Here is a 22967-nt window from a genome sequence, read left to right on the forward strand (position 1 = left end):
GGAACCCTCGCAGAGTCCCCTCCGAGCAGCCAGATGTGTTCCCCGTCCGGTAAGTGCTTCTTTCCGTGCTGTTGGTCAGTTAGGCAGACAGGATAATAGCAGGATAATCGGGGTCCCCACGGAGCTCAAGGTCTATGCGTCTTCACAGCATGGCTGCTGGACACGCCCCCCCCTATACCTCTTTTAATGCACCCCAAGACTTTATTTGCCTTTGCAGCAGCTGACTGGCATTGGTTACTCCAGTTTAGTCTACAATCCACTAGTACCCCCAGGTCTTTTTCCATCTCAATTTTCCCTAGCAGTACCCTATTAAGTGTATATTGGTGACATCCGTTTCTCCTGGCCATGTACATAACCTTACATTTATCAACATTGAACTTCATTTGCCATTTTTCTGCCCAAGCCCCCAGCTTATCCAGGTCTGTTTGTAGCCGCACGTTGTCCTCCGTTGCATTAATTATATTGTATAATTTTGAGTCATCTGCAAATATTGATATTTTGCTGTGCAGTCCCTCTATCAGGTCGTTGATAAATATGTTGAATAGAGTGGGGCCTAATACTGAACCCTGTGGCACCCCACTAGCAACGGTGGCCCAATCAGAGTATGAACCATTTTTTACCCCCCCCTGCTTTCTATCATTGAGCCAATTTTTTACCCACTTACACACGTTTTCACCCAATCCGAGCTGCCTCATTTTGTATATTAGCCTGTTATGCGGCATGGTGTCAAAGGCTTTAGAGAAGTCCAGATATACAAGATCAATAGATTCTCCCTGGTCCAGCTTAGAGCTTACTTTATTGGAGAAGCTAATCAGATTTGTCTGACATGATCGACCCTTCCTGAATCCATGCTGGTGAGGAGTTATTCCATTGTTCTCCTTGAGGTACTCTTCGATGGCGTCTCTCAGAAACCCCTTGAATATTTTTCCCGTTACTGAAGTGAGACTTACGGTCTTTCTACATTGTCAACAATAACTTTTTGTTTCCATTGATTTAAGGCCCAAGATGACAAATAGGAAATTCTTTAAAGGGGTTTTATTAGGAAAAAAGAAATCGATACTTACCTATGCGCCCCTACGGTACTATTGTACTTTGTCACCACCAGAAGCTAGGGGTTTGACAGGGCTTGTATGGAGGAACGCCCCTGTCACACCCCTAGCTCCCGATTGGCTGCATAATGGAAGGTCCTAGCATCGTGTGCATTGATTTTGTGACTGGGCTGGAGGGTTAGGGTTCGTTTTTCTGTTAGGCTGACGTTATTAGGCTTACATTTATAGCTAACAGGAAAACTAACCTTAACCCTGCAGCCCAGCCACCAAATCAATACCCACGCTGCAGCTATCAGTATCCCCCGAGCAGCCATCCCCCTTCCATCTTTTGCACCCAGTGTGCCAGCTCTCTGCTCCATCCCAGCTGTCTGCCGATGACTGGCTGCATGCCAATGACAGCTGTTTGCCCCGCTCACTCAGTGTTCTGTTCCGCTCTGGCTCTGCTGCCAGTCAGCTCCCAGTCTTGCCGCTGTCCTCCCTGCCGTGTCAGAACAGTACTTGGGGGATTAAACACGCCCAGCCAATCAGAAGCTAGGGGCGTTATTAAATGTGAAGACTGCTTCAGCCAATCGGGAGCTAGGAGCGTTCCTCCATGCAAGCCCTGTCAAACACCTAGCTTCCGGTGGTGATAAGGTACAATAGTACCCCCCCTTAGACTGCCTGGGGGGGTAGATTTAAAGCATCTTCTACTCATCGATCTTCTCCAGGTCACCTCACCTCCAGCTGACCCGACCCACTTCTTCCTGTTATGTAGCATCCATTCTTAGCATTCTGCTTCCTGCAGGTAAGTATTCTGCCTAATAGGGAATGCCAAATCTTTTGTCGGGCTGTACAGTGTCTTGCTGTGATTGTGCATATACTATTGGCGCCGGGCATCACGCATGTGCATTCATGGCAATAGCCCGGCATAGGATTCTGCATTCCCTGCTAGGCACTAGTGACTGGGTACACTGACCTGCAGGATGCAGAATGCTGAGAATGGATTCTACATAACAGGAAGAAATGGATATGGCCACCTGAAGGTGACATGACCCGGGTGGGAACGGGGGAGCCAGGAGAGGATCGGGGAGGAGGAGATGCGGTAAGAAGATTGTCTGGGGAGGAAAAGGCAAGCATTAACTTTTTTTTTTCTTTTTTTTTTCTAATGACAGTACCCCTTGAAAGACACTGTTTACTAGACCACATGGATTCTGTCACTTCATTCAGCTTATGCATTGACACAATGTTATTTGTAATACCCTCCTGGGCACACAGTGTGTTGGCAAACAACATGGCATAGAAAGCTCTCTTGCATGCAGGGGTAATGCAGAGCTCTAAAGCTGGACGTAGTAGTAGAAATGTTCAGATACACTTATTGTCAAAAACAATCCCTCCCAAATGACACTTTCTCTGTCATTGTAACATTGCTATAAGTAAGTGATTGCAGTATCAGAAAAAAAGGATCATTTTAGGCCAGCTTCACATGGGCGAGAAAATCACATAAGATTTGTGTGTTGCGAGACACATATGCAGCGTTCAAGGAGCGGGCCTACAACCGAGGAGATAGCGGGGCAGAGAAGGCCTTGTCACGGGGCTCTACCATCTCCACCCCTGGGGCTAGCATGGGACCTGTCCAAGTTACTGCTAGGGGAGTTTCCCTGGGTAACCCAAGATGTGGTTTACCTTAAGTCCATTTTGTCACTCGTGACGCCACTGTCCCATCCTCTGCGATGAATCTGGATGATTGAATAAAGTAGTCCACACACAAGGAAATAAAAGCATTATTTACTGGAAAAGAGCCAACAATGCAATACCTGATAAGGTGCAGAGCAGGCACAATCGCGGTAGGGTAGGTACAATTGCCGTAGACCCTAATAAAATGCAGTTGCTCCTCCCCAATCCGGGCTGGGTTGAGTGGGTGGCTGCATATTGGTTTGCACTGGACAATTAGCTCCTCCAGGCTATAGTCTGGCTTGCTGCATCTTACTAGGGTCTACGGCAATTGTGCCTACCCTACGGTGATTGTGCGAGCCTTATGGCGATTGTGCCTGCTCTGCACCTTATCAGGTACTGCATTGTTGGCTGTTTTCCAGTTAATAATGCTTTTGTTTTGCCTCTCACCTCTGCAATTACACACAGGGAAAAGTTTCAGAGCAAAACCGGAATGGTCGGTTGAGCTTCTTTACTTGTAAAGAAAATTATTTACAGTCCATAAACTTTACAAACGCCAGCATCACTGGTGCACCCAGAATAGTGGTGTGACAGGAAGGATTCACAGGATGTCAGACGAGTCCACAGTCTCAGTTATCTGTTGGGTTCTGTTCCCGGCCACTCTCTCTCCAGCTCTCTACCAGTCAACACTCACATTGAGTGGTAGCACTCAGTGTTGCATGGTGATTCCTCTCACTCTCTCTGTCCTCCATATTAGTAGCAGGGAAGCCTGGGTGAATAGACATAGAGCCTCTCGTACCCTGTTGTACCGCTTATAGCTTGGATATAAGATGTGATACGGGTGGGCATAAAGGCTCTAGTACTCTGTTGTACCACCTCTTGCTTGGATACAAGATGTGATATGGGCGGGCATGGAGGCTCTAGTATGCTGTTGTACCACCTCTTGCTTGGATACAAGATGTGATACAGGTGGGCATGGAGACACACAGGTTCTTTATGGTATCCTGCGGCATATCACTCTACATTTGGTATAACTGAGCCTTCAGATCGTGCAATCTCGTAGGCTGTCAAAGTTGGTGTCCCAGATGGTCCCATACATGTTCTATTGGTGATAAATCTGGCAACCGGGCAGCACAGAGGTGTGATAATGTTGTGGGGGCTCCTGTGACCCCCTTGTGTGTGCAGCGCAACATTATCCTGCTGGAAGCCTCCATGAGAGGAACACGTGGCTGCAGGATGTCCTGAACATAACGCTGTCATTGTCTTTCATACCACTACTAGGGGTGACCAACTGACGTATGTGATGGTTCCCCAGAGCATCACACCAGAAGGGGGCAGTGTGCCACTCCACAGCAAAGGCTGGATTGAGGCGATCACCCCAAGGTCTTCAGAAACTAACACGGCCCTCATCAGCTTCAAAGCTAAACTTGTATTTGTTGCTGAAGGCAACCTGGTTCCCCTCAGTAGCATCCAGTTTCATTTTTCATGACATCACTGCAAGTGGAGAAAGAGATGGGTGTCAGAGGCTGTACATGTAATGGGCGCAGTGACACCAAATGCCCTTTAGCCAAGAGTCTGGAAAAGAATTCAACAGACACAGCGGTGTAACGATGGCACAACCTATCTCTGGATGGTGGACAATGAAGCAGTTGAAGCTGCTGGTGCTTGTCGGACGTGCCTCTCTACTGGTGGTCTGTAGGGTGTCCTGAGCCCGGTCGCCATGTGTGCCCTTACACATCCACTGGTCCCAACACCTCCTAACAGTCTGGTCAGATGCTCCTCTCTACTGGTGGTCTGTAGGGGGGGTTCTGAGCCCGGTCACCTTGTGTGCCTTCACACATCCACTGGTCCCAACACCTCACAACAGTCTGGTCAGACTCTCTCTACTGGTTGTCTGTAGAGGGCGTCCTGAGCCCGGTCACCTTGTGTACCCTCACACATCCACTGGTCCCAACACCTCCTAACAGTCTGGTCAGATGCTCCTCTCTACTGGTGGTCTGTAGGGGGCATCCTGAGCCCGGTCACCTTGTGTACCCTCACACATCCACTGGTCCCAACACCCCCTAACAGTCTGGTCAGACGTTCCTCTCTACTGGTGGTCTGTAGGGGGCGTTCTGAGCCTGGTCACCTTGTGTGCCCTCACACATCCACTGATCCCAATACCTCCTAACAGTCTAGTCAGATGCTCCTTTCTACTGGTTGTGTGTAGGGGGAGTCCTGAGCCCGGTCACCTTGTGTACCCTCACACATCCACTGGTCCCAACACCTCCTAACAGTCTGGTCAGATGCTCCTCTCTACTGGTGGTCTGTAGGGGGCATCCTGAGCCCGGTCACCTTGTGTACCCTCACACATCCACTGGTCCCAACATCCCCTAACAGTCTGGTCAGACGTTCCTCTCTACTGGTGGTCTGTAGGGGGCGTTCTGAGCCTGGTCACCTTGTGTGCCCTCACACATCCACTGATCCCAATACCTGCTAACAGTCTAGTCAGATGCTCCTTTCTACTGGTTGTGTGTAGGGGGAGTCCTGAGCCTGGTCACCTTGTGTGCTCTCATACACTGATCCCCACACCCCCTAACACTCTTGTGAGATGCTCCTCTCTACTGATGGTCTGTAGGGGGCGTCCTGAGCCCGGTCACCTTGTGTGCTCTCATACACTGATCCCCACACCCCCTAACAGTCTTGTGAGATGCTCCTCTCTACTGCTGGTCTGTAGGGGGTCCTGAGCCCGGTCACCTTGTGTGCCCTCACACATCCACTGGTTCCAACACTTTATTATATTGTGATGCTTTTTCTTTAACTGGATTTTTCCATATCTGGCTGTTTTGCTGCAGAAACCAGACAGCTCTGTACATTGTGCAGTCGGTACTGCAGGCTGTGTCTTACTGAAGCGGATGGACGTCAGCATGCAGTAACAATCCAGGCCACTGCACAATGTATGGCGATGTGTGCTTCCTGCAGCAAAACTGCTACATGTGGGACAACCCCTTAAGGCCGAATGCACACGGGCGTATATGCATTGCGGAATCCGAAGTCGATTGTCTGCCTCCGGACTCCGCAGCAACTACCACCCATAAACTTGTATGTGTAAAACACTGCAGGAGACTTGCAGCATTTTATGCATACCCCCGTGGACTCATGTACATTCAGTAACTGCATAAAAAGTGAAAGGCTCCTAGTGCACAATCTGATCAAAATAGTGTGGGCCCATCTGCCGTGTCCAGGAGAACCTTAATGGCAAATGTTAATAAACCCTTTCAAAAGAATGAGTTTCGTATTTGTGCATCTCGCAATGCACAAATCTCACACGATTTCTTCACCAGCGTGAAGGCAGCCTTAGGGAGCATTGGCAAAGTGCGCGTTAAAAGCGCCAATCTCACTGATTGCAATATAGTCCGGCCACCTGCACAGAACACATCACTAGTCACACCTACAGACCACCATGCATGAATGCAAACACAAGGGGAATGAGGGAAGCAGCACCTTCTAGCCAGAGGAGCTGGTATTTATGTGCAGCATGCCAGTGGTGATTGGCTGGCTAGAGAACTCCATACCCACCATGCTCAAACACCCCACATCTGTGGCAGTGCGCTCCTGGAAACCCATAGAACTACAGGTCCCAGCAGCACAACCTAACACCGACCAATGGGGTGGTTTTTTAAATTCGCAGCATTTCAATTTCTGTTGTGGATTTTCCCTAATCAGTTCAACGGGAAAGTAAAAATACAATAAATCCAATAAGCCAAAGTAGAAAACACCGGTCCCCTGCAGCTGCTTGCTGTGGTTGGGGCCCCAGTAGCTTGTCTCGTATCTCCATGTTGAGTACAGATGAGCTCTGACAGTAACGCACATGGGATGGTGTCTGTATATTGATGTCTACTCCCTTTGCAACTAGAGAACACATAAACCAGGCACAGGGGAGGGCGGAAAGCAGAATCCTTGGGGCTGACTAATGCAGCCGCTCTCCCAGCCAACCCCACCCTTCCCTCTCTCTTATGTGTGGCACAAGCTTAGTTTTAGTACTTCCTAGTTTGCAGAATGGCGTCTGTCAGCCTGAGAGATGAACTGAACTGTTCCATCTGCTTGGAGGTCTACACGGACCCCGTAATGCTCCCGTGTAGCCACCACTACTGCCGCCTCTGCATTGGCCATGTGCTGGATACACAGGAAACCTCTGGCATTTATTCCTGCCCAGAGTGTAGAACTGAATTTCGGAGGCGCCCCTTCCTGCAAAGGAATGCAAAACTGAGCAACATTGTGGAGTGTTTCCTATCTGAAAGGCCAGTGCCGGATGTAGCTGGAGTGTTCTGCACCTACTGTATTGACTCTGCTGTGCCTGCGGTGAAAACATGTTTGCAATGTGAGACCTCGCTGTGTGAAGAACACCTGACCGCGCACAACAGGTCAGTGCATCACGTCTTAATTGAGCCTTCAACACTAGTCATAAGTCAGAAGTGCCCCTTCCACCATGAGACTTTCAAGTATTACTGCCCAGTGGAGTCTGCCTGTATCTGTGCATCGTGCTATGAATCAGAGGCCCACCGAGGACATCAAGTGGAGCTGCTGACGAAAGCCTGTGACAAGAAGAAGCAGCGGCTAAGAAATGATCTTCAGAAATTGATCTCTTTGAAAGAGGCTGAAGCAAGACAAGTCCAAAGTCTTCAGGATCATTGGCTCAAAATCCACGGTAAAGCTGCTGTGGCCACCGAGAAAGTTGGGGCCTTGTTTATGGACCTTCGGGAGAAGTTGGGGATCCTTGAGAGGGAGGTCTTAAATGAGATAACCAGACAAGAAGAGCAGGTGTCGCTACAGATCTCCGGTCTGATCCAACAACTGGAACTTAAGAAGGAGGCGCTTTCGAGGAAGATGTATCACCTTGAGGAGATCTGCAGCATCGCTGATCCGGTGACGATCTTGCAAGAAAGTGAACTAAATAATTCAGATTTTATTCATGACGATGACCTCAGGGGTCTTCAAGATCTGGATGAAGGTCTGATCGCGGTGACCCTACATAAAGGATTAGCGGATATAATCTGTGGTGTGAAGCAGGGCTTCTACGTCCAAGAGGCTGAGGATATATTTTTGGACACAAATACGGCAGCTGACTATGTGTTTGTATCCGGAGACTTAAAAACCGCTACCTGGTCGCAAGTCAAGCGAAAATACCGGAATGTACCGCACAGATTTGAAACCTTTTGCCAAATTCTAAGCACCGGCAGCTTCTCCTCTGGTCAACATTACTGGGAGGTGGAAATGAGTCGCTCTGAAATGTGTGATGTCGGAGTAACCTATCCCAGTATAGAGCGGGAAGGAGAACATTCCGGGATTGGAGATAATGAGAAATCCTGGAGTCTACGGATGTTTGAAGGCAAATTCTCAGCTTTACATAATGCAGTGGAGACGTCCATTCTCCCAGAATCCTCCTGTCAAAGAATAGGGATCTACCTAGACTATGAGGCTGGGCGTCTGTCCTTCTATGAGCTGTGTGACCCCATCAGACACTTACACACCTTCACCGCCTCCTTCACCGAACCCCTACATGTCGCCTTCTTTCTATATGAAGCCTGGATCAAAATTAGAAGCTAGAGCAAATTGATGTGCCCACAGGAAAACCTCGTCAGGCCTTACATAGTATAATGAAAAGTTCTGTAACTTGCTAATAGACTTTTGTATCTTCGCTGCTTGCTGTCACTGAATGGAAACTTTACAAGCAGGAAACTCCTCCTGAAGTAGTCTTGCTTACACAGCTGCTGGTTCGCTACATTGTTTGGATCTCAGGGCAGTACAGAGAGAAGTGCTGCTGTCTAACTCAGAGCAGATACAAGGTAACAAACCCCAGTTGTGTGAGCAGGACTGCGCTAGAACAGGTTTTCAGGTCCTGGCTGTAAAAAAAACAATACCCCATTCCCAGATGGTAAGCAGTGATCTTAAAAAGGCATCAAGGCAACGAGAATTGATCCTGCAGCCTCCATTGCCCATGTGCCGCCCCAGAAGTGGTTGTAGTCAATCCAAGATAGATTGTTGATTACAACGTTCAATCTGGGGCGAGAGGCTCATTTACATGGAGCGATGATCGCTCAAAAATCGCTAAAAAGCGTTTGTTTAAGCGATTATTGGTCTAAATGCGCGGCCATCGTGCACTTTTCGTGCATTGCTACTTGATCGTTAAATTCAAACCAGCCTAAGGCTGGGTTCACACATGGCGGATTTGTCTCGGAAATTCTGTCCGTACTTCGCTGTGGCAAATCCGCCTGTGGCCGCTAATACTGGTATTAGCCAGCCATGTGGACGAGATTTCTCAGAAATCTCATCCACACAGGACGGCGAATCCATCGCAGCAAAGCCGGCAGAAGCTGGTGCTGTGGCGCAGATTTGCCGGCCGCAGAATGTCCGTTTTTTTTTTACTCCTCTATGGCTGCGCTCTCCTCTATGGGAGCGCCAGATGCAGCGGAAAAGCGAGTGGCTAGGCCGCTTCAAACCCCGTGGCTAAGTGCCGTGGGTTTTGAAGCAGCGCTTTTCTCGGCGGGAATCTGGTGGTTTTTAGCTGCGGCCAAACCGCGTGATTTCTGCTGCGTGAACCCAGCCTTAAAATCATCATGCAGCTGGTGCTGATAGCATTGTTTCAGCTATTTAACTCGTCGGAGAACAAAGGAGATGAATGCAGATAAGAGCCCTCCAGCTATTAACTGCTTTCAGCTAAGGCTTCATTTGCACACTAATAAGCTATTAAGTAGCTGAGCAGCTACTTAATAGTTTAGGCAAAATGATCGCTCAAAGCTGTCACTCAAACTGTTTGAGCAATCATCACTCTGTGTAAATGGGCCTTTACACGCCAATGTTGCATCTAATGACTGCCAATGGTGTCACATTGTGACCTGGCACCTAGCACAACTGTGACACAACAGTCACAGTAAATCCAATTTGGTTGATTTTGTTCGCGATTTGCATGCACCTTTTTCCACCGTAGACATCCATGTAAGTGGATCGCAGCTAGCGGTTAATATGGCTGTTTCTTAACAGCCCATTCACAGCTTTGAAACAATTGTGTGACAGCAAGTCACATGACCTTTTTGGAACTTGCTGTCGCTGACATGTTACCGTGTAGTCCTAGTCAAATTCTCTATAAAAACCCACTTATCTGGTTAGCAAGAAGCACCGTATACGCTACACGCTGGAGGCCGTTCATGTCCCTGTATTGTAACCTGCTGCTTCAGCAATAAGTAAAGTATTATAATATTGGAACTAATGTCACTGTTATCTACCACAAGATCCATAATATATGACCTTAAAAAGTGAAATATCATATAGGAACGTGTGATATGCGGTATATATTTCTGATATTTCTCATTATTACTTTGTGTGTTTTTCATTCTTTACAGTCTAGATATATAGATAGCATTTTCATATATTAGATTGCTAATCCTGTACTGATCCTAAAGTACCATTTACACGGGACGATTATCGCTGAGAACCATTTTCATTCCTGCGCTCCTGCAGGGACGATTAACGTCCCATGTAAATGCATGCAGAAAACTGAATGATGAGCCATTCAGTGTAACAGCAGTCGGTAACTTCTGAACGACTGTCTGTATACAGTGAATGGAGGTGACTGGGGGAAGAACACTCCCCAGCCAGTCTGCCTCCCTGCCAGCAGCGCTGTTCGTGATACGAGCGATACTTGTTCCTGTTTAACCCTTTCCAATCCATTTATTTTTTCTCACCCATTCTCCCCAGCTCCAAATAAATTGGAGCTGGGGAGAATGGATGAGAAAAAAATACATTTTCCCTGCACCCTCCTGAACTGACAGAGTTCAGGAGGGTGCAGGGAGGGACCTGCTTACCTGTCCGGCGTCTTCCGCATTCTCCTTCTGCCTCCCGGCTCGGCGATCATGTGACAGCTTGGGTCAGGTGGCACCCAGCGGTCACATGATCGCCGGGTTGGGAGGCAGAAGGGAGGATGCGGAAGACGCCGGTCTGGTAAACAGGTCCCCCATGGTGCAGGCTCCCGGCTCGGCCTTCATGTGACCGCTGGGGGTCAGGTAACACCGGCGGTCACATGATCGCCGGCCGGAATCTCTATGCATTACATAGCGCTAATTGAGCGCTATGTAATGTGTAAAGGAGAAGGCAGAAAGGGTTAAAAACCCTTTCTGCCTTCTCCTCGGGGGTCCTTAATGAGGATCAGTGCAGGAGTGTATCTGCACCCGATGTGTCTGACGATCGGGTGCAGATGCACGTCTGCACTGCAGTGTCGGGCCTCTCCCGACATCGGAGCTGTGGAGGAAAATGATGATGTCGGGGCAGGCCCGACATTGGATTGGAAAGGGTTAATAGCACAGGAACGAGCATCACTGGAATGAGCTGTCAGGCATCATTTAACCAACAGCTTGTTCTGTGTAAATGGGGCATTAGTTACATTCATATCCTGTATTGTTCCTGAGTTATATCCTGTATTATAATCCAGAGCTGCACTCACTATTCTGCTGGTGGAGTCACTGTGTACACTCCTCCAGGGGAGTCAGGGTGACATTGCTGCCACTCTGACCAGATGTTCTCCCCACTTGGGATGCAGTCCTCCGTCCCCTCGACCGAAGCCGGAGGGGGGAGGTCCGGGACTCCATGGCTGGAGCAAGCCCAACACCTGTAGCCTTTGCTGGGTATGTTCTCCTCTCACTGGTGAACACACCCTGGATCTTGCAGAGCTCTCAAACACCCAACCTTCCCAGACATGCACTCACTATTCTGCTGGTGGAGTCACTGGGTATTAGTGTATCTTGGCGCCACCGAAAGTAGGGGTGGTGTCAAGATACAGGGGGTTTGACAGTGCGGTGACGGCCCCTTTTTCTGATTGGCTGCACAGTTTTCTGCCTTAGTTCGGGCTCACAGGTCCTGCTTCTGGCCCCCGATGTGACAGTAGCCAGCACGCCAGCTCACATTGATTGTATGGGCGCCGCTATCACTCTCCCTGGCGGACCTTCATCCTCCGTATAGCTTCTGCCGTTGTCCACGCTGCTGACAGATCCTGCTCTTGGCGCCGATGTTAGCTCCGCTTGGTAGTAGGGGGGCCGCGGTCACTCTCCCTGCCAGCACATCCTCCTCCTTTCAGGCACTGCCGGTGCCCGCGCTAATTACAGCTCCTGCTCCTGCCGCCGATTTCACCTCCGCTTGCTAGTAGGGGTGGCAGCTGTCAGTGCCCCTGCCAGCCGTTCCGCCTTTTTACAGCTGAAGCTTGTGGCTGCACTGCTGACAGCTCCTGCTGCTGGCCCCACTGTAACAGTAGGCACCGGTGCCCTCCCAGCAGCGCTAAGGTTTAGCGCCTACACTCACACCAGGACAAAAAGCAGGACCTGTGAGCACGAGGAAGCCATGAATGCCGTGCAGCCAATCAAAAAAAAGGGGGGCGTCACTGCCCTGTCAAACCCCCTGTATCTAGACGCCACCTCTACTTGCGGTGGCGTCAAGATACACTGATACCGAGTCACTGTGTAGATGCCTTACTTATACTGTACTGCTCCTGAGTTACATCCCGTATTATACTCCAGAGCTGCACTCACTATTCTGCTGGTGGAGTCACTGTGTACATACATTACTTATCCTGTACTGATCCTGAGTTACATCCTGTATTATACTCCAGAGCTGCACTCACTATTCTGCTGGTGGAGTCACTGTGTACATACATTACTTATCCTGTACTGCTCCTGAGTTACATCCAGTATTATACTCCAGAGTTGCACTCACTATTCTGCTGGTGGAGTCACTGTGTACATACATTACTTATCCTGTACTGATCCTGAGTTACATCATGTATTATACTCTAGAGCTGCACTCACTATTCTGCTGGTGGAGTCACTGTGTACATACATTACTTATCCTGTACTGATCCTGAGTTACATCCTGTATTATACTCCAGAGCTGCACTCACTATTCTGCTGGTGGGGTCACTATATACATACATTACTTATCCTGTACTGATCCTGAGTTACATCCTGTATTATACTCCAGAGTTGCACTCACTATTCTGCTGGTGGAGTCACTGTGTACATACATTACTTATCCTGTACTGATCCTGAGTTACATCATGTATTATACTCCAGAGCTGCACTCACTATTCTGCTGGTGGAGTCACTGTGTACATACATTACTTATCCTGTACTGATCCTGAGTTACATCATGTATTATACTCCAGAGCTGCACTCACTATTCTGCTGGTGGAGTCACTGTGTGCATACATTACTTATCCTGTACTGATCCTGAGTTACATCATGTATTATACCCCAGAGCTGCACTCACTATTCTGCTGGTGGAGTCACTATGTACATACACTGGTAGTGTATCACAGCTTGTGTTATTCTTTGCACTCGAGTTGATGATTTGGGTTCTGTTATGTATAATGGACCTATGATGTAACAAATCAGTGGTGATTCATCTTATATTCAGTAGTTTTGTATTGAAGCCTGCAGTTCCAGATATCTCCACAAGGTGTCCCCGTTCACTAGGTGCAGAGTGTACTCTAGTATAATATGGTGTAATAATATGATAAACTGTAATATAGTAAGGTAACATGGCTCTCGGAGTGCAGGGATCATCTAAAGCCCCTCCGTCACATAAGACATCCCCAGTGTTATGAATGACATATGGTCAGTGGATACAAAAAAATATAGGAAAGCGCCACAGGGTTACTCTTCTAGTTATAAGCTGCAAATATGAGATCCCCTGGGGTCAGGGAGAGCTGCAGAAACCGGAAATGAGGGATTCTCTTGGAAATAAATGTTCATTATTTTAATTATCTATCTGAAATGTTTACTTGGATATTTCTCTCTGTGTTTCGGGCGTTCTCCTGGCACCGTATACATTCTTTTTACCCTGAGCTTTCAGAAGGTCCCGGAAACTGAAGGTGGAACGTATGCGTTCCACCAGGGACAGATGCCAGAAGTGCATACAATGCACGACTAGGTCATGTGACAGCCGTGATGACGTGGCAAGGCTACATCCCGGTCTCCGCACCCAAGATGGCGCTGCAGTAAGCTGACCACGGAGAACAGTAATGTAAATTATATATATATATATATATATTTGTATGATTGCATGATCGTTGACTTGAGGAAGGTTCCCGCTTCTAAGTGCCGAAACGCGTTGCCTGTCGGATTAAAGAGCTGTAACTTCATCCACACTGATACCAGTGATTTCTTCCTTGTCTTGGAGTCAACACTTCTAGGAGGGGGCTACTGTCCACCATGCCCCTCTCCTGCCCAGAGGGTGTCGTTTCTGCCTATACTTCCTGGATTGATAGGTTGTTTGCTGCTATATGGTCAGTGGGGCCTAGTTCAGATTTTTTAACTTAGCGTTTAGAACAGTGATGGCGAACATTTTACTGACCGAGGGCCCAAACTGGAACCCACTCATTTATTACAAAGTGCCAACATGTCAGGGGGCGGGGCTTATCACGTCGTGTGATTTTACCTCCGTCGTTCTAAAAAGGAAAGGGCTGTTTCAAAATAGACCGGGAGGCCTGTGTTTTTACCTTGCTGGAGCCCTGGAGTACCATTGCTGTGGATTTTGACTGGAAATTAGCCGCGTACTCACAGCTGATGTCATACTATGCGGCGCTCCCCCTCACCTCCTCCGAAGGCTTCCCGCTGTCAGCGTTCCCTGGCTTCCAGTTCCCAGCTGCCTGTAGTGGTCTCACCTGACCAATGCTGCTGAACCTGACCAGGCTGGTAGGAACGAGAAGCCGGGGAGCGCTGACAGCGGGAAGCCCTCGGAGGAGGTGAGGGGGAGTGCCACATAGTATGAAATTTCCAGTCAAAGTCTGCAACAATGGTTCAGATTTTCACTTTTTTTGGATGTGGAAATGCTGCGTTATTTGCCACAGAAACATCTGCTGTGGACGCCTCCTAAGGGCTCCTGCACACTGCCGGGAGCAATATTGGGCCGTGATTCATGACCCAATATCGCTCTCGCTAACTTTCTAAAAACCCCTGGATGCGAGGCGGTTTCATGTGAAAATAGCCTCACATCACTGCAAGGGTTCCCTTCATCCCATTGCTTTCAATGGAGTGGCAGCAGCGTCAGCTCCATTGAAAGCAATGGGGGAAGATTGTGATCCCCTGCTGCCCCCCCCCCCCCACAGTGGCCTCAGTAATAATCGTGTCCCCTATATCGGCCCCAGTAGTAATAGTGACTCCTACAGTGGCCTCAGTTGTAATGGTCACCCCCCCCCCCACAGTGGCCTTAGTAGTAATATTAGCCCCAGTAATAATAGTGACCCCCACAGTGGCCTCAGTAGTAAAAGGGTCCCCTATAGTGGCCCCAGTAGTAATAGCGTCACCTATATTGGCCCCAGTAGTAGTTGTGACCTCTCACAGTGGCCCCAGTAGTAAGTGTCCCCTATATTGGCCCCAGTAGTAATTGTGACCCCCACAGTGGCCCCAGTAGTAATAGTGACCCCCACAGTGGCCCCAGTAGTAATAGTGTCCCCTATATCTGCCCCAGTAGTAATAGTGACACCCCACAGTGGCCTCAGTAGTAATAGTGACGTCCACAGTGACCTCAGTAGTAATAGTGTCTGCTATATCTGCCCCAGTAGTAATAGTGACTCCCACAGTGGCTTAAGTAGTAATAGTGACCTCACAGAGGCTTCAGTAGTAATATTGCCCTTGTATTGGCCCTAGTAGTAATAGCGACCCCTATAGTTGCCTCAGTAGAAGCATCCCCTAAATCGGTCTCAGTAGTAATTGTGTTCACTATATTGGCCACAGTAGTAATAGTGACCCACACAGTGGCCTCAGTAGTAATTATGTCCCCTAAATCAGCCTCAGTAGTAGTACTGACCCACACAGTGGCAGCAGTAGTAATTATATCCCCTACATCAGCCACAGTAGTAGTACTGACCCCCACAGTGGCATCAGTAGTAATAGTGAGTCCCACAGTGGCCTCAGTAGTAATAGTGACCCCCAAAGTGGCCTCAGTAGTAATATTGTCCCCTATACTGGCCCCAGTAGTAATAGTGATCCCCATAGTGGCCTTAGTAGTAATAGTACCCCCTATATTGGCCCCAGTAGTATTAGTGACCCCCATATTGGCCTCAGTAGTAATAATGACCCCCACAGTGGCCTCAGTAGTAATTGTGACCCCCATAGTGGCCTCAGTAGTAATAGTGTCCCCCCACAGTGACCTCGGTAGTAATAGTGTCCCCCCCCCCCACCAGTAGCCTCAGTAGTAATAGTGTCCCCTATATTGCCCCCAGTAGTTATATTGCCACCACACCATGTCCTATCTTAGGGTGCTCCCTCGGAACACCTCACCCGTTGTTTTCAATGGGGCCTGAAAACACATTGCTCTGTGTGCGAGGCGCATGCAAGTGACATGTGAGGTTTCCCATTGAAAACAATGGGAAACACTTGGCGATACTCTGTCACCCGCATGGGATGATCGCTACTTCTCTAAAGTGATGCGAGAAATTTATGACACAAAGACACCTCGCATTTGCGGGGAAATGGCACAATACCAATTGCGATATTTGTTCGAGTTTCACGGCCTAATATCATCGCCCATGTGAAATTAGCCTTCTGGAGATGATGAGATCCATTATGAGATTTAACAAAAACTACTCTCCCCTCCCCTGTACTCCCTGTTGCAGAATTATGTTCTCTCAACATCTCTTTTCTAGTGTCTAAAAATGTCTTGTTGTCCTCTGTATTCCAAGGCGTCTTCCTTGAGTGCATGCAGTCATGCTGTCCCAGGAGGCAGGAGACATATTACACCTCCCTCCCCCCTATCTCACTATCAGACCCCCATTCCAGTAAATTCTGTCCAGCAGCAGTGTAACATTACTGCTGTTGGTCGGACAGTGCTCTCTGTATAGAGAATAGCCGGAGGTACTATTGTTATGTGTGGCCATTGGGGAAGATCTAGTACTATCAGGGGTCCCTGAGGGGTTCATCCGGGGTACCAGCAGGATGGAAAGATTGTGGAAGGATGAGTCATGCCTGGAAGAAGTCTTCATGGTGGTCTGGATCCAGACAGAGAAAAGAAAACTAAATTGGATTCCTGCATTCTGAGACAATGGGACCTGAGATCCCAGGAGGTAGCTGCATAAAGCGGCACTAAGAGACACTATTTCCATAAGAAGGGGGACTAAGGAACATTATTATTGTGAGAAGACATAAAGGGTGTGGCTTAATGCAAAAGGGGTGTGATCTAACAGAAAATAATAAATCTTGAGGTGGTGTGCTTAGTGTACTGCTGGACTTGTCCCTATTTTCATTATTCAAAAACTGACAGGTATGAAATTGGGTCCTCTGAATCTCCCAGATGCACAGTGTGCATTAGATAGTCTGAAGATTGGGTTGGCCATCCTATATGCCCAAAACCAGCATATAAGAGGGGCGGCAGAGAAGAACAGCTGCAGGTAATCTATTCCCAGGACAGAATCTAGTCCCAAAAGCAGAGGGTCTCTTTAAATCTGACTTCTCTTCCAAAACCTCTTGAGGGATAATTTTAGCGTTACTGTACATACCACTGTTTATTTTGGCAGTCACCTTTCTGAGAGCCAGGAATAACCTGTAATCCTACCCTGCCCCTTGCTCGCTCTGCGTCCTCCCCGGCTGCTGACAACGCAGGACAGTCAGATACGTTACGGAGCCTTTCCAAAAATAAAAAAAATCCCTGTAAATATCGATCGTCCTCAGCTGTCAGGTTATTCAACATTGTTGGGAAAGTCGGGTGACACAAATGCGTCCCTCGTTATAGCTCCCACAGGGGTTATCACCCAGCTTTCCCAGGTTCCTGAATAGTCAGTCTACCTGATGTATTATTTATTAGTGCATCACTATAGCGGCGGTCATATTGGTCATCACTCAGCTTTCCCAAGAGCAGATAGTATTTCTATTTACAGGGTATTGGCTCCGTCACCTTGGACTGTCAGTTTGTTGTGGGGGGACGGTCAGATCAGATTTACCCTGAGTGCTTGAAGGTTGAGCGTAGTGTAATTATCACACGGAACAGCTGAGACATGCAGGACGCTGGGGCTTACATGCCTTCAACAGCTGAAGTCTGAAGCGCACATTCGGCTCTGCTGCCTCTTAGCTCCACTCCTGCGATGGCGACTGCAGATCTGAAGGACGAGCTGAACTGTTCCATCTGTCTGAATATCTACACGGAGCCGGTAATGCTGAGATGTGGCCACAGCTTCTGTCAGGTCTGCATCCGCTCAGTGCTGGACAGGCAGGACGGCGGTGGACTTTATACCTGCCCAGAATGTCGCGCCGAGTACCAAAAGCGCCCAGCATTGAAAAGGAACATGAAACTTTGTAACATTGTGGAGCATTTTCTATCAACGCAACCAGAGGTGAAGGCGGCTGGGATCTCATGTACCTACTGTGTCCACTCCTCTGTCCCGGCAGTCAAGACCTGCCTGATGTGTGAAGCTTCTCTGTGTGACGTCCATCTCAGCGTTCATAGCAAATCCACGGATCACATCTTGACAGAACCCACCATTTCCATGGACAACAGAAAATGTGCCACCCACCGGGAGATGCTGAAGTATTACTGCTGTAAGGACGCTGCCTGCATCTGTGTATCATGTTGTGTGTTTGGAGAACATAGAGGACACCAGGTGGAACTTCTCAAGGAGGCATCTGAGAAGAAGAAGGAAAAACTCAGAAAAGTTCTGGAGAAACTGACCTCGAAGCGTGAAGAGACTGAAAAGAGTGTCCAAAGTTTACAAGATCACAGGAGGGGAGTCCAGGAGAAGGCAGCCAGCATGACGACAAGGGTGACTGATCTGTTTAAGGACATCAGGGCTCAACTCCAAGTTCTAGAAGAACGGGTATTGAGTGACATCTCCAGGCAGAGGGATAAAGTGTCACTCTCAGTCACTGACCTGATCCAGCAGCTGGAGATAAAGAAGGAGGAGCTGTCCAGGAAGATGACACACATTGAAGAGTTGTGCCAAGTCAGGGATCCTCTCACTGTCTTACAAGATCGGGATATTGGCAGAGTTGAGACTGATGAAGGACATGGTAAGAGGCTTCAGGCTATAGGTGATCTGGATGAAGTTCTGATCTCATTGACACTACAGTCGGCTTTATCCAGTATTGTGGTTGATGTGAAGCAAAGCTTTAGTGTCCAAAACCTACTGCTGGACATTAAGACGGCTGCAGTTGATGTGGCCGTATCTGGAGACCTAAAGAGCGCAACATGGTCTAAAACCCCGATCTGGGCGAAAAATCAGCAGAGATTTAAAAACTTCTGTCAGATTCTGAGTTTTCAGAGTTTTAGCTCTGGGCAGCATTACTGGGAAGTGGAGACCAGTGAACTGGGCAACTGGAGGGTGGGGGTGGCTTACCCCAGCATTGAACGGAAGGGAGATCTGTCTGGTATTGGACAGAACAATAAGTCCTGGTGTCTACGCTTATGTCAGAAGGACTATCTAGTAGCTCATGGCACAAAAGAGATTTCGCTACAAGTGGAGGCATCGCTGCAGAGGGTGGGAGTATACCTGGATTATGAGGCCGGGAAGCTGTCCTTCTACCAGTTGTGTGAGCCCATCAGGCGTCTGCACACCTTCATTACTACCTTCACAGAGCCCCTTCATGCTGTGTTCCTTGTATGGCGTGATGGATGGGTGAGAATCCGGAACTAGGATTACAAATAGTCTCATAGCAGTACCATACTAATTTAAAGGGGTTGTCCAACTGTGAGGCAACTTTCTAAAAATCAATCCAGGCCTGGTAAAACAATAAAAGCAGCTGTACTTACCTGTCCTCAGCCCCAGTGATGCAGCACTGTAGCCTGTGGTCCTCCCGGTCTTTGTTATGAAAAGGATACCACCAAACCGCTGTGGCCAATCAGAGGCCGTAGTGGTCTGGTGCTATTCTCCTGGTATCATTGCTCCCAGCTTCTCAGTGGTCATGCCTGGAGACCATCTGTCTGCAGTGGCCCTCTCAGAACAAAGCCTGGGAAGGCTGCAAAGCTGGATCTCCATGGCTGAGGACAGGTAAGTACCCCAACTTTTAAAGTTTTAACAGGCCTGGATCAATTTCTAGAAAGTTGCCTTGCACTCAGACAACCCCTTTAATCTCTTTTCAACCTCAGCCATATACATACAGCTGGACTCCATACACCGTGTTAGACAGCCAATTGTAACAGCTAGGACTGGAAAGAACTCTGATCCTGATTGTTCAACTTCTTCTGTATGGTGGTACATGACAACCACTGCATCCAAGCATTTAGACAGAGGGAGATAGGCTCTTACCGTCACTTGATCACCCTCCTCCATGATGAGGCTTGTAATATACATAAGTTTATTAGGCCTTGAGTTAATGCTTAAAGAGGACCCACCATGTCCTTAAGTCAGCGGGGATGGCTGCATAGCTTTGCAGTTGCAACCCTGCTGACTATCGTGTTCTGATTCAGCTGCAGCTCTTTGAATCTATTAAGTGGGTGGTCTCTACTGCTCACTGTCACTAGATTACATCAGAGTTGATTGATAGTGAGTGGTGAAGAACGACCACCTGACAAATTCAAAGTTCTGGAAACCGAATTTAATCGGACTCTACGAGAGAGTCAGAGGGATTGTGGCTGCAAAGCTATATATCAAACCCCAGTGACCCGAGGACATGACACATATTCTTTAATAGGCTTATACAGACAGACATAATATACTGCAATACAGAAGTATTGTAGCGTATCGTACAAGTGATTAAGTGATCGCACATTCAAGTCCCTTTCTGGGACTAAAAAAGTGTAAAGAGGTTCAATTACATTTTTAAAAAAATATTAAAAAAAAAACAATGTTAAAAGTAAATTACTCCCATTCATCAACTGAAAAATAAACATTGCCACATCCATAGATGTCATGTTATTTCTCCAGAATGGTGAACACCTAAAAAAAAAAAAAAAACTGCTCCCAGATTGCTGTTTTGGCTTCTCCACCTCCCAAAAAAAGTAATATGAAATAAAATAAATAAAAATTAATTAAAAAAATATGTACCCCACAATAGTACCACTAAAAAGTACATAGCCTGCAAAAGAAACAAGCCTTCACACAGCGCCATCAATGGGAAAATAAAAACCTTTATGGGCTCAAAACAATATTTTACTTTAGAGGCATTGTATATTTTACTTGCACTACTTCACTTGACCACATGGTGCGCTGTTCAGGCCAAACAAATCCTGCCGCGAAACAAAGAGCAGAATAATTACATCCAGACACCTGTAGTGGATATCCTAGAGCTCCTCCTAATGGTGAAGATATGTAGAGCAGTCAAATCTCCACTTATCTTGTTCCAATGTGGAATGTAGATGAATATCTCATGTGTTACATCTGTATCTTATATGCATCTTATTTGGCTGCTTATGGCAGTAATTAACCCTTCTAGATTTCTTTTGGATGCCACTCTGCTAATTTTACTCTCTGTATGTGGAATTGGATCCTTCCAATAAATATTTTGCCCAAATGAACCATGACTTTTGTTTTTACACTTTCGGGGCGGTCCGTCATCTTCTGCGCTGGACAGTCATCAGTTTTCCTTATCTCCAGATTCCCGGCCCTCAAACCTCTTGACCATCCATGACGACGGAGGTTAGGATTATGTCCCATTATTTATATGACAATCCCCAATAGTGCACATAGAGGTAGAGGCACCATCATGATACTGGTTTGTACTACCTGGTATTTGTGGCCCCTCCAGTCCCTTTCCAAAAGCCTTGAGTCAATTCCCTAACTCTTTGTTCCTTATTGAAGTCCTTCTGTAGAAGGGAGTCCCACAACGGTTCTCACTTGTATCAAAGATATGGCCCCGTGTCTTCTAACCGTCCAAGATTCCTTGGAACAGTTTGGACTTTAGGAGCTTCTGGGGAAGCCAGGTATGGTGTGAAATTAAAAAAAACAGCCTATACTGACCCCTTACGCTCCTTTCACTACTTGGTCTGTGCTACTCTTGTCCCCCACTCACTTCCAAATGCCATCTAGCACATGACCACTACGGTCAATCACTGGCCTCAGCCATTCTAAATCTGAGGCTGGGGATTGGCTGCAGAGATCATGTGATCATGCTACTCAGAAGAGAGTGGGGATCAGAGCGGTGTGCACCAAGTGTAGGGAGGTAAAAGAGGTAAGTACAGGCTGTTTTTTATTTTACTGCATAAAAGGGGGGCCTTATTACTGAGGGAGATATAAAGGGGGCCCTCCGTCAGAGATAGAACTTAGCATGGGTACGCAGGATTGGGGGGATCGGCATGCATGGCACCTCCAGAATCTTATGCCACATCTGCGACGGCTTAAATAGTTGCAGTCGCACATTTGGAGCAACGCGGAGAGTGGTTTATGGTGAGTGAATTCGGGAGCGGATGCCACTGTTTTTAGCTCAGCAAAAGTGTTTTATTGCCACTTTCCTCAACACTCCTAAGCAGGTAACAGGCCCGTTTGGTGAGAGTAACAGTTCAAAAGAAAACGGGTTTGTGGGCGTTAGGCTTATAAACAATAAATAAAATAAATCTTGTCATGTGTACAGCGCCAACTTATTCCGCAGTGCTTTTAGGTCATTTATTTATTACCCCCCACCAAGCTGGGTGCTCATTTTACTGATCTCGGACGGATGGATGACTGAGTCAACCTTGAACCGGCTACCTGAACCAAGCAGGGATTGAACCTGCAACCTTCAGGTCGTGAGTGAGAGCTTAGGGCTGCATTTTTGCTGATATGTTGCAGAACGGAATTGAGAAGATTCACATCTAGTAATGTCTGTCTAGGCCCTAGGCCACGGTGGTTGAGGTGGTCACAGGCCAAGTTCATTTCCACGTGGCGTCGAGTCACATCTGCTTTTGAGCAGATGTGACTCGCCACCATGTTGAAACGAGCTTGGCCTGTGACCACTTCAACCACCGTGGCCTAGGGCCTAGACAGACATTACTAGATGTGAATCTTCTCAATTACGGCTATAAGCTGAATTCTCTTCACACAGTGTCTGTAGAAGCAAAGGCCAAGGCTATAAGACAAGGACCCTTCGGGCTTTACCAGCAGGGCTGTGGCAGTCCCCAGTCTGGTAGCCATTACAATTCACTTAATTAATAGCGACAACAGCAACCCCATCAGAGGCGCGACCCTTCCCTTTTATATTCCCCGTGACGCGATATACCGTATGACTCTGACTGCCGCAACCATTCGCATTCAAGCAAGGTTTTCCTATTGAGCTGCATATACTGCAATCCCAAATATGAACAGAAGAGGGCGCTCCCACATCACAGATCAACTTTTATCATTAT

At 47.8% G+C, this 22967-nt stretch overlaps 2 protein-coding genes across 2 annotated transcripts; both read left to right on the forward strand.

Moving 5' to 3' along the window:
* Positions 1 to 6728: 6728 nt before the first annotated feature.
* On the forward strand, positions 6729 to 10049 carry LOC136577098 (E3 ubiquitin/ISG15 ligase TRIM25-like). The gene has a single exon (XM_066576819.1). It carries the CDS (start codon positions 6738 to 6740, stop codon positions 8283 to 8285), a length of 1548 nt encoding a protein of 515 aa, XP_066432916.1. The 5' UTR covers positions 6729 to 6737; the 3' UTR covers positions 8286 to 10049.
* Positions 10050 to 17505: 7456 nt separating this feature from the next.
* On the forward strand, positions 17506 to 21151 carry LOC136577099 (E3 ubiquitin/ISG15 ligase TRIM25-like). The gene has a single exon (XM_066576820.1). It carries the CDS (start codon positions 17800 to 17802, stop codon positions 19342 to 19344), a length of 1545 nt encoding a protein of 514 aa, XP_066432917.1. The 5' UTR covers positions 17506 to 17799; the 3' UTR covers positions 19345 to 21151.
* Positions 21152 to 22967: the final 1816 nt, after the last annotated feature.

This window comes from Eleutherodactylus coqui, chromosome 8 (genome assembly GCF_035609145.1).
Source record: "Eleutherodactylus coqui strain aEleCoq1 chromosome 8, aEleCoq1.hap1, whole genome shotgun sequence".
NCBI lineage: Eukaryota > Metazoa > Chordata > Amphibia > Anura > Eleutherodactylidae > Eleutherodactylus > Eleutherodactylus coqui.